This window comes from Poecilia reticulata, linkage group LG17, assembly GCF_000633615.1.
Source record: "Poecilia reticulata strain Guanapo linkage group LG17, Guppy_female_1.0+MT, whole genome shotgun sequence".
NCBI lineage: Eukaryota > Metazoa > Chordata > Actinopteri > Cyprinodontiformes > Poeciliidae > Poecilia > Poecilia reticulata.
The window spans coordinates 13,377,359-13,396,657 of record NC_024347.1 but is presented as its reverse complement, the minus strand read 5'-3'; the positions used below and the strand labels follow the sequence as shown (position 1 = coordinate 13,396,657).

The 19,299-nt window shown below is 38.3% G+C and overlaps 3 protein-coding genes across 3 annotated transcripts in view; all 3 read left to right on the top strand.

Annotated features, from left to right (window-relative positions):
• The first annotated feature begins 1,132 nt into the window (after nt 1-1,132).
• On the top strand, nt 1,133-11,316 carry pask (PAS domain containing serine/threonine kinase). Its single transcript, XM_008433769.2, has 20 exons — nt 1,133-1,733; nt 1,856-2,070; nt 2,167-2,337; nt 2,741-2,875; nt 3,292-3,426; nt 3,577-3,799; nt 4,652-4,833; nt 4,907-5,036; nt 5,159-5,330; nt 6,631-6,863; nt 6,995-7,112; nt 7,223-7,740; nt 7,834-7,976; nt 8,386-8,553; nt 8,660-8,785; nt 8,901-9,035; nt 9,124-9,323; nt 10,642-10,775; nt 10,858-11,007; nt 11,090-11,316. Exons 1-20 carry the CDS (start codon nt 1,544-1,546, stop codon nt 11,245-11,247), a joined length of 3,636 nt encoding a protein of 1,211 aa, XP_008431991.1. The 5' UTR covers nt 1,133-1,543; the 3' UTR covers nt 11,248-11,316.
• Nucleotides 11,317-12,924: 1,608 nt separating this feature from the next.
• Nucleotides 12,925-16,077, top strand: mterf4 (mitochondrial transcription termination factor 4). The gene is made up of 4 exons (XM_008433768.2): nt 12,925-13,032; nt 13,212-13,632; nt 13,934-14,118; nt 15,600-16,077. The coding sequence occupies exons 1-4, from the start codon at nt 13,009-13,011 to the stop codon at nt 15,993-15,995; spliced, it is 1,026 nt and encodes a 341-aa protein (XP_008431990.1). The 5' UTR covers nt 12,925-13,008; the 3' UTR covers nt 15,996-16,077.
• Nucleotides 16,078-18,368: 2,291 nt separating this feature from the next.
• Nucleotides 18,369-19,299, top strand: part of LOC103479382 (probable G-protein coupled receptor 148) — a 2,283-nt gene continuing 1,352 nt past the window's right edge. Inside the window, exon 1 of the mRNA XM_008433767.1 lies at nt 18,369-18,442. The gene's annotated coding sequence lies outside the window, so the exon portion shown is untranslated. The remainder of the gene's footprint in view (nt 18,443-19,299) is intronic.

Here is a 19,299-nt window from a genome sequence, read left to right as displayed (position 1 = left end):
ACTGTTACATAAGTATGTATTTCTTTAATGAGCAGTTATGTTGTTCTATTCTCTTTTTCACTTATGCAACAGCACCGCAGAGTGTATTTTCCTACTGTGCCCTTTCAACCTATTTCAGTTTGTACGCTGGCAGAGTTTCTGTCAGTAGGAATTGTATCTGATTCATTTCAGTTCAGTYGGTAYTGTGGATAGAAAAGTGTCTCATTGAAGTYGGGGTGATGATCCACCTGCAGGGGAGCTTGTGGATAACAAATAAAGCCATGTGGCTAATGAAGAGMCAAAGTGGTGGRAAAAATTWAAAARAACACCATATGGACCCTTGCAGTAATTGCACCTGGAACAAAGAGAGTTTTTTTCCTAGTTTCTCCCAGATGGTTGTTTTATGTAATGGGATCATCTTTGCTATGTTCTGTTTGTCCAGATATGTATTATGGTGTTGTTCATCACATTTGTACATGAAAATTAAAGAAACGCTTAGAATCGTGTGCCTCCTATTTTGATTCAGAAAATTAAAAATGTCAAACTGACGGTAAAATGCAGAAACAAAAGAGTCTATCAGCATCTTTATATTATTAACTTCATTTGTTATATACAAATAGTGTAATTTATTATTGCATGTGTTTGAGACATAAATAGTGGCAATACTTGGTGAGGGAGATGGCATTCTGCCCTGGGCTGTAGAAGGAATTAGCCTATATTGCAGAAAACTGGTTTGAASTTGTGTGAATTGATCCAACTCACACAGTATAAAAGGCAATTCTACCAAAACTTGAGATGTATGTAATTCACTAAATTTGAAGACAATTAAAAAATGTGTAACTCATTCTGGAAATCTAAACAATATTGGTTTTCCTAACTGATAATAAGAAATATTTGCAGCAGTTGTAGTAATGGTAGAAGTAATAATTATTTGCATAATTTAATCCAGACTCCTGGTAGATATTGTGGAATTCCATGCTGCTTTTATTTTATTTCATTTTATTTTATTTTAGCTTTGATTTGTCAGAACGATTCCGTGAAGGCGGGTTTTCCGGTTAAAGTATCCAATAGAATTTCWGCAATAGCCACGAGGAGCTCCGATTGGCTAGAAGAAAGGTATCCGTYTTTTCCCTGAAACCCGCGGTTTCCAAAAATAACACTCGGGGGAGTACARACTTGTAGCAGGCCTAGTATTGTCAGTAACAATAACTAGGCCTGTTTTTTCACTAAGAGTAACCGTCTGGAAGGTCGTGACGCTTTGCCAACACTCCGCAAACCTCGTCTAAAGAATGCGGCTTTTCAGGTGAAGCGAGTAACCCAAGCAAAAGCTGAGTTCAGTGGGTGTGTTTGTAGTAGCATTAGCATAGGAGTTAGCTGCCAGAAATCTCAGCGCAGACTCCGTTACCTTGTCAACTAACACCAACTGAAACTGCCTCCTAACAACGAGGAAATACAAGCCGCCATACTCAAGTTGATGTGGGTGTAAAGGCTACTTCACCAGCTGCTCGGGTGTCCTTTAAAACCTCCTCAGTTTGTTGACTTCCACCACAGATGATGAAAAGCAATGTCGACTGATATTAGATCATGCATGAGCTTGGGAGACAAAGGACATACCATTTGTGTGCCACCCGACATCTCCTGCGATCAGCTGAAGGATGATTTAGAGAATAAGTCCTTCCCAGGTACTCGGACACCGAGCAACTGCAAAGGTTTTGTTGCTTTGCAACATCGCAATTATCCTGATTTCATCGCAGGTAAGATTTATTTCTACATCTGTCATCTTGACAAGTCCGGATGTTTGAAATCCACTTAAGCCAAAAACTGAAGCACTTCTAATTAGCGCTCTTATTGGAAAGTGGATAACTGTGTGTTACAGGTGAGCCTTTGGATGTTTGCACTACAGTGGCACCAAAAAAACATTGTTTACTTCCTGGCTCCCAAGTTTCTGTTGACTCCTTTCCAAATTCTTCCACTGAATCTGAGGAAAGCTTCATCAGTCTGGTTATTTCTGGAGACTTTGCTCTGTCAGGACATCCATCTGCCATCAACCCTAACAAAGTCGTTCTTGTCGTCTCCCACAAAACAACTGAGGTACTGTACATGCATTCACTCACATTTACCGAATAGCTCTTCATATCTGGAATCTAACCACTTAATTATGTCCTTTTTAAACTTTTTTTTAAATAGATTTTATCAGTGAATGACCAGGCGCCCAAACTGTTTGAATGCTCCACTGAGGATCTGGTTGGAAAGAAGTTGWCTTCTGTCTTAAAGAAAACGACTCAAGTTTTGGAAGAATCGCTGGAAGAAGATTATCAGCGTACAGATGGAACTGTTGCTATTGTGTCTGGAAAAGTGGTATGAAATCTATGAAACTGAAATTGTTTTCTGAGTTTTATAGTTCATCACGTAGTCAACTGGGCCGCATAATATGAAGAAAACACAATGTTGTAATAATGTTTTGCCTTTACAATGTCCCCATGAGATTTAGCATCACGGTCACTTAAATTTGAATCAAGCACATGAATCAACTGGCAAAATATAGTATTGGCAAGCTGAGTTTGAATGCAAGCTCCTTGAGAAATTGCAAATATTGCAACCAGGCAGTCCTTTGTCGTGGTAATATGGACCACATGAATACTGTGTGACAACTGTGATCCAATCTACTGCTACCAATCTAGTGCTCCATTAACTACAATTGTCTACTCTCCTGGTGAAATATATGTGTACCTTTTTAGATGTTTGTGATTTTGTTTTCGAGGTGGATGCTGTGACATTATCTGGAGAGGTACCAGTATCGGTGTGTACCCAGAGGCAGTCAGAAAATGAAGACCACCGGCTTGTCATGATGGAATGTGTAGAGAGGATATCCTCCTTTGTGTCCTTCTCCCAAGATGTGAGTACACCAATATTTACCCTGGAAAAATTACCTTCATATGATGCATACCTCTACTGCACAGAAAGATTCAGAACTCTATTTTTAGTCTGATTTAATGACTCAGACTGAGTTCGTCCAGTTTTTAATTCGGATGTTGTGAATCAACATATGAGAAGCTCACAAAAAAGTCATGACATCATCATTTGGGCTTCCCCAGATTGTTTGAATGTGTATCTAAACCTCTGAATTTAAAGAAAGTAAATATTATGATTCTGGCATTTAATACATGGAAATMATTTTAGTGAACATACCTGACCTCAGCATAAAAAAATAGCTTTGATTTAAYGTCAGACAGCGCAGAAAAGAGGATTATGTGTCTTTTCATGGTCTATATAAATATCTGATGCCTTCTGCATATTTGATGTCATTTTAAGGGCTCTATCCTAAGCTGTGACTTGGCGTTTGCTTGTCTCCATGGATATCACAACCCAGAGGAGCTGAAAGGAGTGTCTGTAAAGGAGCTAATCCCATCTTTACAAATCCCCGTCTACAGTCATGCGTTGCCCAAAGTAAGCGCACGACACAATTTACCTCATGACATCTCCCTTTTCTGACACTTTTTATAAAAATTCCASTACCTAGCTGGTTTTCCTCAGACTTTTTTTAGCTTTAGCATTTCATTAGTCTGATTATGACCGCATTTTCTCCCTTTCTTTCAGATGCTGAGGGTTCAGAAGGTGTGTGGGAAAAGCACAGGAGGTGCATCTGTCCCTCTCTATGTGAAACTTCAGGGGGCTGCGCTGTGTGGGAAACCCCAGTACCACCACAACGACGGTGGCACCTTGTCAAGAGACGGCTCCCGTCTCATTTCTCCTGTGAGCAACATGAGACTTTCAGATCATAGTAACGTTGAAGAAGCTCTAACTAAAGAGCAATCTCCAGGTTGGTTATCTATAATTTGTTTACAAATATTGCAGCCTTAAAAACACCAGAATTTTATCGTCGTGATATAACAGGAAAAATGAAAGAGATGGGTTTTAAGTCTCGCATCAAGTGAAAAAGCTTTTACTTTCAGAAACAATTCGGCACACTCCTAGAGAAACAAATAGTAGTTGCAAGATGCATTTATTTTATTTTTTTCATTGTAATGATGGTTACAAATCCTCGACCAGTGTTTTGGACCTTTGCCATTCTGTACATTTGTATCTTTGGTTGTTTCGTACCTGCCTGTACGATGTGCCCTTATGTGCTCGATTTGACAACCAGCAATCTAATGTTCTATAATCTATTAGTCTGCTAAAGGGAAATGTGTTTTTATGGCTACAATAGATATAGCTACCAGCACAAAGGTGCTCAGWGGCAGTTTGGTTTGATTAGATGTGTTYTGTTATGTTCCATAAGAGTCAAACGGCCCAAATGGGTGAGTGAATCAAAGTAAATGGAAATTGGGTGTCATAAAAGGTTTCCACAAAAAATATAATTAAACTAAGTTATAAGTGACAGTTGAGCATTTCTTTGATTATTTATATCCATAAGTTATGAACACTGAAGTGTTACAAAATGTTTTAAGTCAGTAATATCCAATTTTTTTTCTATGCCATCCAGAAGCACCAATTTAAAAATATTGTGAGCTACAATTAGTTTTATTTATTTATTTTTATTAAAACCACTAAAACTGTCTTATTTTATTCTTATATGCACATAAATAGATCTTTGTTTTAGTGAGACAAACTGCATGTGATTCTTGCAACCACCAACCTGATAAAACCTTATTCTCTTTTGGATCTTTGACAGAAGACGGATTTGACCACACCGTCTCCTCTCCCACACCAACGCCAGAATACTCTGCAACTGTCTGGGCGTTCGCTCCGTTGAGCGGCCTTCTGGTCCTGTGGCCAGATGGCTCAATCTTCAGCATTCACAACCATCTGGCCCTCAGATTGTTTGGGTACAGCAAGGATGAGCTTCTAGGAAAGGTTAGTCAAACTTACCAGTCCAGCACGGCTGCTGCTCAGACCAGCTCTAATTTGTGTCCCTTTTTGTCAACAGAGTGCCGCTTTTCTGATGCCCGGTTTCTATGAATGGATGACTGGCGCGGGCAAAAAGGCTGSCGCTGTTTCTGACACTTGCATGGTGCTGGACAAAAGTCCAGCTGCRTCCAAAATATCAGAAAATGATGGTGAGCACTTCTGTTTTTCTGAAAATTTCTGGTTTGATCTTCACCTTTTCCGGCAGGATTATTTCTACATGCCGTATGTTTTGCACTGTGGATCAGTTAGGTGTTTTTTTTTTTTCCTTCAGAACCTTCGTCCTTGGTGGCTGGAGACATGGGAATGGTGCAGCAGGCTATCCTGAAAAGAAGTTCATCAGGAAGAGGCAGGATCTTTACTGGAACCAGCTCCAGGCTGGAGAATCAAGGCAGTGCCACGTCAACCTTCTCTCTTCCTGCAGTTACCTCCACACATTTGGTCATGTAAGTTATCATATGTTATATACCTATTTACTCATGAAAGTTGTTTTTTTCTCAAATGCATAACGTATTGGTTGTGGGTATTATACAGAGTCACATATTTGCTATCACTGTGTAATACTGACCATAACAGACCCTATRTTAGSAGTTGTTTAAAGAAGTTAGATGCACTATTTTTAATACTTTTGYCAGGCTTCTCCTAAATACTGGAAGGGTGAACGATGCAGAAGCAAGCWTGCATTTAACAGTGCTGGTGTTCATGTATATTTAATGTGCTTTGCAGGGAATCTGGACACATAGCACCTCTATTGTCAAACCTGATATCTACCATCTCTGGCCAGTAATCACATTTAAACGCTGTTTACATCTCTCTGCTTTAATGCATGTTTATTTTGTCTAAACTGGAGACTGTGTGAATTATAGATGTAAGAAAATGTATAACACAATTATGCAGTCTGGACTAAATGCACACTTGTAATTCACAAAGTCATAGTTTTGTAGTCTGTATTTGACAAATAACGTCACTGCTATCTTTTMAACAATAGTCTGTTTTTGCTGTTTTTGAGTCTAAATGAATGGCATGTCTGTCAGTATTACTGTGAAATGATTGCAGGTGGTAAGTTCTTCCAAGTGTTACAATCACACTTTGATTTTCATCATTTGTTGAGGTAATCTAATAGTACCTTAAGATTGACCACATTTTTGTTTATAAAATGTAAGMTCTTCCACAAACATGGCAGCAAAAAATGTACCAACTGCATCTACGGTTCCCAAAACAATAGAGGAAATAACTCCTTTTATAAAACACAATTTTGCAGATTGTTGCTGTTTCAAAGGGATTTCTATCAATTTTACACAGACTAGCTAATAACATCAAGTGGCATCAACATRAATGAACAGAATATATTGACAAACTAGGATTAGAGTTACAAAATTTAATCTGACGATCATAAAGCAGTTCATAAATGTAAAATGGAAGAAAAGTTATTAACTGCTTTCAATTTTCAGCTTGTTACAAATACAGTTCTGAAAACAGTTGTTTATTTCTATTAAAACTTCCTTTGTCAAAGTATATCCATATATAGTATCAATACCAGATCCAAGTTTTGTTTTTGAATTTTTCTTTTCTACACTTTTAAATCTAGACTTCAATGTTTATATCCTGACAAAATACAAAAAAGCCCAAGAATTATCAATATTTGTAAGGCACTGTATGAACATTTTTTTTTTTTGTTAGATCTGAACTTAAGTTTTCTTCTTCTTTCTCAACTTAATAAACAGAGTGAATAAAATGTCTTTGCAGGGCCAACGATACCGCAGAGCTGATTGAGGAAGCAGCCCGGGCGGCTCCCGGCTGTAACACTCTGGATTGTGCAGATTCCACCCAGGCTCTCCTTAAGACGTTCGCCTGGGTGGAAACTCCAGATGAAGACACCTGCTGCTTGATTTCCACTGAGCCGTCCAACCAGAACAGAGACGAGCAGCTGCTCAATGTGATTCAGCAGAATATTTCACCTGCGATCAAGATTACACCAGGTGCTATTTAAGTTCGCTTTTTTTTTGTTTTTTTTTTGTTTTTTGTTTTTTACTTGACCATGTTTTGTCAGCGTTTGTCAAAGTTCAGGAAAACAAGTGAAAGCTTAATGATATTGTGAAATATGTTGCAGACACACCTGTACAGGATGAGAGAGCAGGTGGCAGCTGTAATGAGGCGGTGAAAGGTCATCGCTCACGCGCCGCGGTCCTCCAAGAGTCGAGCTTTGAGATCATTTCATTGGACAGCAGGTCATTAGAATGTGCCAATGATGCATTTACAAAAACCTAAAGATCCACTCTTCGCATAAGAGAACGGTAGAAAATAAAATACAACTTTGCTTTGGAATTTAATTTCTCAGRTCATCGTCTGGTTTCTCTGACAAGTTCTCTGGCCGTCTTCGTCGTGATGCTGCCCCGGTGAATGAGTCTAATTCTGCTCCTCTGTTGGACTCAGCCAGCTGCTTTGTGGACATCGACTCCAACGGAGATGCTGTGACCCGCGTTCTAGCGGAGCTGGATCTGAGCGATGACGCGGAGGTGCTCAGCATGCGAGAGTACGCCGGTGATGCAGCCAAGCTTCTACAGACGCCCTCTCCAGGTGTGGCAAAGTCAGACCAGAAAGTGGAGGCCGCCGGTGCTGCGGTGAAGGCCGAGCTCGGTTTGAGCGAAGAGCAGGATCAGTGGGGAGCGCTCTCTTTGATTCCTAAAGGCAATAGCCAAGAGAGTGCAGAACAAGCAAATAGTTTGACCGACATGCCCGCCACATCAACACCRAAAAAACAGACGGCGAATGGACAAGTGGTGACCTCAAACATTACGCAGGTCCTAGAGGGACAATTTGTAGGAAGTGGATACCACAGAGACGGCACAAGAGTAGGTTGGTAACGAAGTTTCACTGCATGTCAGTTTTCCTTATTATGATTAACATAACAGCAGGACTAACGTTTACTGTCCCTCTCCTTTCCACTAGATGTGCAGTGTGACGTTTCCAGGACTAACCTCTCTGATGGAAGCTTCATGTTCTGCGTGTGGATAAAAAGATCAAACCAGCAGGGGGCGCTGTTGCGAACTGAGCCTTCACTTCACAACCATTCAGGAGCTAGCCCAGGAAAGGTGAGTTCCAGCTGAGAGTTTTATTTTAGTTACTAAAATACTTAATTGTCTCATGTATATGTACATAAAAWGGAAATTGTACCTTGCCACAAGAAAAATAAAGCACAGTAAATCTAAAATTCATAAAACTCAAAAGAAACAGAATGTACGTCCATGCACACACAGAGCACTTCACATGTTAAAACAAGACTTAAAAATTAATCATTTTTAATAAAAGTGGTGAAGCTGAACAATTAATTCAGTATTTCCTTGTTTAAAAAATATACAGCTAATAGGTTTCCTATAAAAACTTTTCATACTTGTGAAAGTCTTCTGTCAGAAAACAATGAGTGACGAGGAAAAGAGGAGTCATTATAGTTCCTGGGAGCTTTCTGATACATGGTTTGTTTTATTGTGTTCGGTCCATCAGAGTTCTGGCGAGGCCGGTCAAGGAGAAGCGCTGCGCTCCACTCTGGATCTGGAGCATTCTCGAGCTTGTGACGGGCAGTTTGAAGAAGAATACCAGCCAATCAAATCTGTGGGGAAAGGAGCATTTGGGTTTGTCTGGAAGGCAATAAGACGTTGCGATGGACAAGAAGTATGAGCCTTTTGTTTTATGTAGAACTATGGTAAATACGACATAATCCTACATAATCATAAATCTATATGTAGATTTTTTTTTTTCCTATATGAAAAATTTCCAGGTAATTGTGAAGTTTATTAGCAAATCAAGAATAATGAGCGACTGCTGGGTAGATGACCCCATGTTGGGAAGAGTGAGCCAGGAGATTGCCATATTGACCAGAGTTCAACACCATAACATTGTCAAGGTAACATTGATGTCACAGAACACATAAATCAATCGGGTTCCTTTATGCAAAAGGAAAAAACCTCGCCAATCCCTCTTATGGGTGTATGTGTTTGTATTTGTGTGTCTGCCTACAGGTAGCAGAGGTGTTTGAGAATGGAAGCTATTTCCAGATGGTGATGGAGAAACATGGAGACGGTTTGGATCTTTTTGAATTCATAGACATGCAACCAAGACTGGACGAGCCCCTGGCCAGCTACATCTTTAGACAGGTATAAGAATGACCAGCGATGGTGATGGTGGAAGGTGAGATGAAGTGTTATTGATCCAAACTACTTTGTTGTTTTTTTTTCCCCTCAGATTGTGGCAGCTGTTTTCTACTTGAGGGCAAAGAACATCATTCACAGAGACATAAAAGATGAAAACGTCATCATTGATAAGTGCTTTCACATCCGATTGATAGATTTTGGCTCTGCGGCCATTCTGTCTCCTGGGAAGCTGTTCTATAATTTTTGTGGCACGTTGGAGTACTGCTCCCCAGAGGTGCTTCGGGGAAATGCGTGAGTGTTTCACCCTTGTGAATAATAAATCATGTGTGCTTTTTAAATAGGTTCCAGTTCTGCCAAAAGTTTAAAATATTTTAACACCTTTGCAAGGAGAAGTAGTATGAAATGAAAATGTGCAAAACGTATTCACATTTGACGCTTTGGAGCCACAAACATAGGTTTATTCAATGCAATGTAGCAGAAATATGAACACAAAAGATAAGGATGTGACCATTTTAACGCAGGCTTGTTATTTTTGCTATTGAAGCATTTTGTTTCTACTGTTAAGACATTCAATGAATATCAAAAAATAATTATATTACTTAATGCATCTGCTGTGCAAGAGGAGCTTATTTGGTCATTTTTAGATGGCATTTTTTATAGCAGTGACACATTTATAGACGGTAGGAAGGATTCGTTTTAAAATATTTGTCACTGTTATGATTGTTGCAATAAATGCCTCAACATTTCATCACATTTTCAGTCCATATTGCCCAACACAAATTTAAACTCCAGATATTCTTTTCCTTCCACCTCACAATTATTTGCTGCATTTTACTGGTCGCTCGCATAAATCTCAGTGAAATGCATTACACTCTGTGACAAAAAGTGAAAAATGCAAACTTTTGAAATGTAAGAGTACTTTTTGAAGGCACCATAAGTAGTTTTTTTTTTTTTTAGTTCTGCAATAAGCCTCTGTTGCTTACTGTTTCTACAATATTTGTAAGTGGCAGCCCAAGCGCAAAGCAAGTGATACGAGATAAGATCCAGAAAAGCTATTTTAATGGTATTCCACTTGGTACACAGAACCCTTTAAAATTGCAACAGGTTTTATTTTACTCCTCATTTAATTCTCAGCACCACTGAAAAGTTGAGCTCTGTAGCACCTTGTAGGAGCTAACATACTGTTTTATCAGGAAAATAATGATGAAATCACATTAAGAGCGCTATCAAGTACCACAAAAATGATGTAACTGTGTATTAAATGGTGTACTGAGGTGCTTCCTGCTTAAGAATTTTTTGTTTAAATATTAAATATAACTTCTGGCTAAACTACAACACTTAAAAACTCTTTCTTTGCGTAATTCAAATTGATTAGAGAAGTTCAAATTGATTAGAGAAGTTCTAAACCAACACATTAGATGTGTTGGTTTAAAGGGAGTGTTCTCCTGATCGTCTCTCTTTAAACATTTTGCATTATGCATGCAAAATTTAGGAAACCATGCAGTGTTAAGATTTATGGAAACCATGCAGTGTTAAGAAAAAACCCCTTGTTCAGCTAAAAGCCCTGAAGCTAAACACTGCTAATCTGGTGATTGTGCTCYTGTCCCAGCTATGAGGGACCAGAGYTGGAGATGTGGTCTCTGGGGGTTTTGCTCTACACCCTGCTGTTCAGTGAGAACCCGTTCTGTGACGTGGGTGAAATCCTCGATGCCAAACTTCAGCCTCCTTTCCCCCTGTCTCCAGGTGCAATGATGTTCTGTGCCGCAGTTTATCAGCTCTGTCTTCTTACAAATCAGTTATGCAAATTTTCTGTTTGCCGCCCCAGAGCTGCACGGTGTTTTGCAAGGCCTGCTGCACTCTAATCCCGCAAAGAGGATGACTTTAGACCAGCTTCTGTTGCAGCCATGGATCAGCCAGCCCATTTCCCTGGCCGAATACAGCTGGACTGAGGTGGTTCCTGCATCTCGGAGCCTCTGTAAGTACTCCTCGGCATCAAGCGTAGACTTACAATGATCTGCTGACCTCTAATGTACAGAGTCATTCTCTTCTTCTACCAGGTTCGCCACAGAATCAGGAGCCAAGTCCCACTGCATATGCGGGACGGAGCTTGTTCCCAGATTGTGGCGATGAGACTCTGTCGGAGGAAGATGAGGATGAGAATCAGTCAATGGCAGCTCTGGAAACTGAACTCCAAAAATACCTTTTTGGGGATTGAAGACTAAATTTGAAGCAGTAGAAATCTTAACAGTCTGTCTGGCATTTTGTAATATGAAGATTTAAGTTACAAATCAAGAAAAGATGAGCTTTTAGAAGGGAAATCTATTTTGTACAGGAGACCAAATTTTAAGGTTTTTTTAGAGGCTTTTTTAGTAAACAAATTCTTTTAATCATTGGCTCATCGCAATTTTCCTCCAGTGATATTTTATGATCCATTATGGGGAAGAAGATATAAACAAAAGAAGTCAAACCTTCTTTGACTTATTTGATTTCATAGTCCAAAATTGGTTTAGATATATATATATATGTATTTTTTGTCCTGTTTGCAAAGAAATACATGTAACATTGTGTGGATCGTTTCCTAGTTTTCTATTTTTTTCATTAATTTATTTTTTGAATTGCAAGTTTTTAATCAGAATTTTACATGGAGCTGGGCACTTGATGTTTAGATATTTTAATTGCATAAAACATATAAACACTTTTTATATTTATTTTTAAGCATCAATAAATGTTTTTCCATAAAACACGTTCCTTCTGATTTTTCGGAAATTGCCTGAAGTGTGCCTTAGACGTCTCATAATTCTTAACAAATCCATCATGTTTATTTCAATAACTAACAGAATTTTGTAAAAATACCAAACAATATTAAATGTAATTGAAGTTGTAAAGTGAATCAGAATTGACTGAAGTGTAGGACACTGAACAATCATAAAACAGCTGTTTCATAATCAGAAACAGAGTTTTTCTGGGTGTAGTGATTAAATATAATTTGCAAACCTGTAACTTWTACACTATAATTACCATAGRTATTTTTTCACCCATGCAAAACGCTGCTACAAAGAAATGTCACTTTCAGTAGTTCAGGGAATTCCAGCTGTGATAGCATACCAAATGTGCAAAAAAGTTAGGTTGAAAATTTGTCTATTACATATTACTCAGTCAACCACTGGCRGCATAATAACAAACCAGAAGCAATGGGAGCAACAGAAGCTCAGGAATGTTGAGCTCTAGAGGCCAAAGTTCATCAAACTGGCTCAGGAAAAATGTGTAGATTACTTTGTGGAATAMGTTTTAACGGCCAAGCAGCTGCATCCAAGTCTTGTCACCAGGTACAATGCAAAGTCTCAGAAGCAGTGATACATAAAGTGCATAGCCACTGGACTATAGAGAAGTGGAGATATGTTCTCTAGAATGATGCTCATCTATTTAGCTATTTAATTGATGAGTGCAAGTTTGGCATTTGCTAAAAGAACAGTACTTGGCAACAACTCACCTTGGATAACACCTACACTTCCCATCCATCCATTCATCAGTTGTCTATACCCCTTTAAAAGGGTTGTAAGAGKCCGGTACCTTTCTCCAGCAGTCAATGGACAATAGACAGGGTGCACCATGGGTAGGTTGACAGTCCATCATGGAGCTATACCTCCCGTTGCCTGCAAAAGACATAAAACATCCTYAATTTATCCTATTATGCCCATCATCCATTTGCCCCCTGAAGTACTCTCCATCAAAGCAAGTACCAAGCTGAACTTYGAACTTACAACACACACCAAACACAACACTTTTTTAAAGAAGATTTGTTCTTCATTATCCACRGATTCCCTATTAATTCTGTATTTTAATTTTAGAAGAACCCCGGTTCTTGAGTGCAGGTTGTGCACTAAAGAATCCAATTATTGCACAATGTGAACTAACTCACCGGAACGTTGCCTGGGCACTAGATTTCCAGTCGGACGACTWAGAACAACGTACCACCATGGGGACCCGTGTTGTGCTGCAGGTGAGTTGAAATGCTTTTTGACATTATGTACTTTAATTTAATTTGAATATAGTTGAATTTTGGAGTATGTKATTAATTGATCCAAATAACTCAGAAGTATTGTTAAAAAGTCCTTGAAGCTCCGACATGCAGCTAATGAAATTGCTATAACCTTCGCACGTTTTATTTTTCCTCCACAGGTTCTTCGACAAAAACTAAACTATGTTCCCTCCTACACTTCCATCCCAGTCCAGTTTAAGACGTTTAAAACATCTAATCTGCCTTTGAGCCTCAGCTGCAGACTACTTTGCTCCGTTTCAGATCAGACCTCTTCCCTATTGCAACACAACAAGAGAAACTCTCCTCAGCTGTCTCTGAGATCTTTTCTTGACATGGGATTCACAGAGTACCAGGCAGAACAATTGTATGACAGTGTGTCCAGGATGAAAGGAGGGAATGCTGCCAAACACGTCTTATCAACGCTGTCAGTACTGTTTGTCCTGGGGCTCAACCCCACCACTGTGCATAAGCTGCTGGACAAATGTCCAGAGCTCTACAAGGTCAAAGAAATGCAGCTTCAGCAGCGGATAAGCCAGCTGCGGCATCTGGGTTTTGTTGAAGGTGAGATTATTTTTTCAAATGTAGGTAAATATTCAAATGTTTAACTGTAAATAAATAAATACATACTGCTTGCACTATGTTGTGATGGTGTATCACATCAAATCTTTTTAAAAAAAACTACATTGAAGTTTGTGATTATAATCTGGTACAAATGTGAAGAAATTCAAGAGATTTATGTAAAGCACCTTGAATTGCCTTGTTGCTGAAAATGTGCTATATAAATCAAATTACCATACCTTATATATATTTACAAGGTTTGGTACTGATATAAAACCGAAATGTCTCTTCGTCTCTCCTGTAGGGAGTCTTCAGAGAACCGTGTCCCACTACCCAAAGATCTTAACCGTGCCGGTGAAGTCTGTAAAATCTGTGGTGCAGTTCCTCAGAGAGAAGTGTCTGTTTACCACCCAGCAAGTGGCAGAAATCCTCAGAGATAGTCCTGCAGTGGTGTTGCARGACCTGGACCAGCTAGAGTACAAGTTTCAGGTCAGTAAGTAAAGAAGTGAAACAAATGGGGTTAATATTGTAAAGATCTCTAAGAAGAACTTACTTCAGCWGCCCACTTTCTGTTAAGATCACACCCACCTACTGCCAACCCTGACCCCAATTCCTCTTACAGATTGTCCAAGTTTGGTTATTAGTGTACGTATTTAACAGCCCTCTTTCGTACACAACAGACAAAACTGTTGGTAACTCTTTGTTAATGGTCTCTGTTATTGAACAAAAAGGCCACAACAGTCAATGAAATAACTTGAAACTAACAAAAATAATACATGAAAATGTTCATTTTAGGTGTGGTAAAAACCATGTCACCAAACAGGACATGCTACTTGTCATCCTTTAAATAGGCAGACTGACCGATTAGAGGACATACTTTAGTTTAACATGTAATAAGAAATCATTTTCAATTTCTTACAATAATTTTTGTCTAGGCCTGTTTTATTGTTTTTTTTATTATTATTATTCTGTTGAACCACAATTAAAAAATATCTGATTTTCATTGGTTAATACCATAATAATAAAGAGGTTATCTTTATTGTACATAATAAAGAGATGGTACTGTGTATTTTCCAGACTTGCGGTGCCATTTTATAGCATAATCAAGTAACTATGTTACCTTTAGTTGTTATAAAAAATATTGTACATATCAGCCATAACTTAGAAGAATTTGACATCATAATTTGAACTCTTGAAATTGGCCTCTGGGTCATTAACAAGCTCCTGCTCTTTCTGTTATGCCATTTAAAATAGGAGTGCTGAACTGAGACGTGGCTTGTGTGATAAGATCAGCAGACGCATAGTTTCACCAGGTCGTTGCTAAATGCTACTGCTGCTCCAGAGGAGCTCAGTGGGGAAGTGCAGGGGGAAGTGCTCGGTGGCAGGAGGAGCCTTGTGGAAATAGACAGCGCTTCGTGAAAGCAAACATTTAGGCCTGAGTGAATGGATGCCACAAGAGATTAAAGCTTTTCGCAAAAATGCAAGAAAGAATCAGAGCAACACTCAAGCTCAAAAGTCGATTTTACGACCTGTCCCCTCCCTCGTTAACTTCCAGTAAAATGCTTTTGTTAGTTTCAAGTAATTTCAGYGGTCATTGAGGGTTTTTTGGCCAATAACAGAGGAGTWCCAAAAAATTTTGTCCAGGCCTGTATGTTGCACTTTGTCTTAACCCACATCTTTGATGCCACTGTTTGTGTGACACTGACATGCAGCAGTGGTGCTCCCCCTGGTGGCTAAAACTTTGCTTTTGGATTGCTATGAAGTGACTTCTCTACATGGCAATATTGCATGGTTAATAACAGCCTTTTACTATATAATCAAATAAGCAAGCTATTAATAATAAGAGTTGTACCACACTCATCGAATTACTTTATATACTGTAGTTATATTTCATGCATTCCCTGATTATTATTATTTTTTATTTGTTTCTTGTTCTTCCTAACTGAATCCTTCAAATACTCTCTCCACAGTACGTTTACTTCAGAATGGGTGTCAAACAGGCCGAGATGGTGAAGTGCAGGTTGTTTCGTTTCAGTCTAGACGACGTGCGCTGTCGGCATACATTCCTGGAGCGGCGAGGCTTGTACCAGACCCCAGACAAGAAAGGACAGACTACTTTGATTAACCCCAAACTGGACAGAATCCTTAATGTGGACGAGGGGACGTTCATCGCAGATGTTGCCCAGGCGTCGCCTGAGGAATATGATGTGTTTCAGAAACTCTTGGCAAGAGAGTGGAAGGAGGAAGATTTCGAGTATGGCAGCATTGAATCTTATAGTGATGATGAGGAGGAGGAAGAGGAGGAGGATGAAGAGGAGGAGGACTCCAGAGGGAAAAATGGATACAATAAGAAGAAGAAACAATGAATAAAAGGGAAGCGTGAGAAGAATAAATGGCAGTAATCAGTAAATTTATGCATTTAATTTAATAAATGAAATTMTTTTCTTTWTATTGCCTCTTCCATCTCTTCATACCTGTTTACTAGCATCAAAGAGTATTATTATAACCAAACATGAACTTGTTGCTTCTCAGTCTGCTGATGAGGAACTAATTTTTGTATTTGTTTAGGTGGCGTCATTAGGCAGAAGTGTGATAACATCAGGGTGACCTCAACTCACTCACAAAGCATCAGATGTGGATGGTGCAATTTACTGTCTTTTGATTTTTAATTAAACCAAAGTGGATCTTTGCTATTCTGCAATGAAATAATTTAAAAGAAAAAAAAAGGTCCAAATCAGATTAAAAGCTTAAAGATGAGAAGGGGGAGAAAAAAAACAACAGCATAAGCAATAGTTTAAAAGCATAAAAAGCTCCACCCTGTTACTATGACACCAACAAGTGGCCGTGGCTTTTTGCATCTCTCATCACTGAGTCAACAAAGAATYTATGAGATARAGGCAGCGTGTGAGAGACGTTGTACGATGGACTATCATTGATTTATGCAGCACAAACAGCGTTTTCTCTTAGAAATAAGGTAAGATACCTTCATTCAATCAATAAAATATCATGGTTTGTTATTGCCAAGATAGAATTTTATCCAGTTCAGTTTGTGTCAAATCTATCTGCTGTGGTGGTATTTATACTATTTGAACCTTTAAAATGTATTTATCATAAGTATTGCCTATTAAATCGATTACTTAAGCAGGTTGAAATCAGCTTAATCATTCTTTAATTTATCTTTCTATTTTAAAAGAGTCTCTAATAATCAACCTAGAATTGTATGCTAATTGGAAGTTTGGATTGCTCATTTCCATATTCATCTGTGCAAACGTKGTGAAATATTTAAAGTTATGTGACCTACTTCAACCATTAAGATTCCATTGCTGCAAAATTTAATTGACATAATCATGACAGATCATGAGTGAAACAGGATAATTTTATGGATCCCACCTGGTGAAGTTCAACTGCAATATCAGTATCACAAGATAGCTGCATTTTCTGAAGTACAGGTGTGAATAACACACATTTTRTCCAAAATGAGAATAAGTGTTCAAGTTTTACCAGTTGTGTATTGTTTCCACTTTGTTGGTTTTTATAAAATAAAATTTACCAGTTCAGAATGCATCAGTCAGAACTTCATACTCGTATAGAGGCTGCATTTCTGTGTGTTGCTTATATTACAGAGATGATTCAGTGCAGTCAGAATATCTCAATTATACAGATTGCAGAAATATGTCTGATACTCATAAAATGTCTTATTAGTTGGGTATCCAAATACAAAGTATATAATTGGGCAGATTGTAACTTTATTAACCCCTTTGTTCCCACACAGCAGTCTTAGATATACATCAAATACTTAAAAAACATAAAATTACAAAATAAAAGATTAACATCAACTCCCCAATSATATAATATGCTGTAGCTAAATTTGTGATGTTAGTCATTTAGAGTAGTTTGAGGTCAGATGCTCTTCTTTTTTGCTGGTAAGACTTGGCTTAAACAATTCTTCTAATGTTCATCTAAGCACTCGCTTTAGATGTCAAAAAGCTAAAATATTTAAACCAAATGTTTACATAGACCAGGAGAATCAAACTCATTTTGATTTGGGGCCAGATTCAGATCATGAATGTTCTCATAGGCTGTGTTATGGCAGAATGCATTGATAAAACTACCCATTAACAAATTGTTAAAATATGAATAAACATCTTTCTCTGCATTCGATGAGTTAAAATTAAATATTGAACATCTTTTCACGTTGATGTAATTTGCCAGTATGCAGATGAAAACTGCATACCACAAAAATAGAGTAGTAGATATGACATGTTCCTTTAGACCAGGGGTGTCCAATAATACGTCGATCGCAATCGACCGGTCGATCGCGTAAAGGTTTTGAGTCGATCTCGGCAAGTGACAAACTGAACGCCGCCAGGACGCCGAGACCAGCACTTCCTCTTCTGACAGGCTTATCAAAAAAAAAAAAAATATTCGCTAAGATCCTAAACGTTTGTAGTTTCATTAAAAAAGAATAATTTTTTTTTTTTTAATCAGAAGCGTGTTAAAATTAATAATCTCAGTAATTATTGTTTCAACAAGGTGTGCAATTCCATGCGTTTCGGTTCCATTAACAAAGAAAGAAAAAAGGCGACTCAAAGACCGACTGACGAGCAGAGCAGGACTTCAAATTAGCTACTCAACCACCGCTGTGTTCATGAGAGGCTGATTAATAATCTAGAAATAAATATTAAGCCTGGAAACCTGATATCGTAACGGACTGAATGTTGTGTTTTTAACGTAATCTCTGCTCGGCTTGCTGGGCGCAGGCGGTTGCCACGGCAACGGGTGTGCTTAAACTCAAAGAGAGGAGAGTAGAAAGGTAGGAGCGATTTTGAGTTGATCTACTGTTCGGGTTGTTTTACCTTTGTTTACCTTTGCTGTGGCTCATTACACCCGCTGTAGTTTCTGAACATTCAATAAACGACAAACTTGGACTAATTACCTCGTTCGTTTGTGAGTAACAAACATCAAAGGACAAATATATTTCATTAAGTTTTAACAAATTCTACCATATAGGGTTATGGTAGCCCAGATTTCACTCCCAGCCAGGGCCTTGAGTTTTATATGTGACATAAAAACCTTGCCTGAATTTCGACAAACCTTTTAGATGTAGCTTAAACTGATTTTCATCTTTAAAATATACCTGTTGAAACTGGAATTCACCGCTGTATCAGAATATATTGCAACAAATCCATAGCTTTGTTGTCTGGATGGAAAAACATTAGTAACTCCCACCTCCTAATCTGTCCAGGGAAATTTAGATATGTTGCTTTGGAGATAAAAAAAAAATAAAAAATCAGCAGATGTAAATAGCGCAACCAAATATCCAGATAACATTAACTGGGGAAAAAAAAGCAGTGATAAAAGTAGCAAGTTCAACCACTGTCAACATGCATGCAGCAATTCTCCATTTAGGAATAATGGGCAGGATCTGCTGCCTAAAATGGTAAAGTATTATTATACATTCCTAAGAGTGAAGAAACAATTTTTTTTATAATTTATTTTGTGCAAATATTTTTCATAATACGTTTAGAGTTCATGAACTCTAAACTGAGCCCTTACATTTGAACAGTAAGGGCTCAGATTATAAAATTAATTTACAAACATGGGTTGTTCTTACTGGTATGCTACATAAAGACTTATATATATATATATATATGAGCATATATGATATGC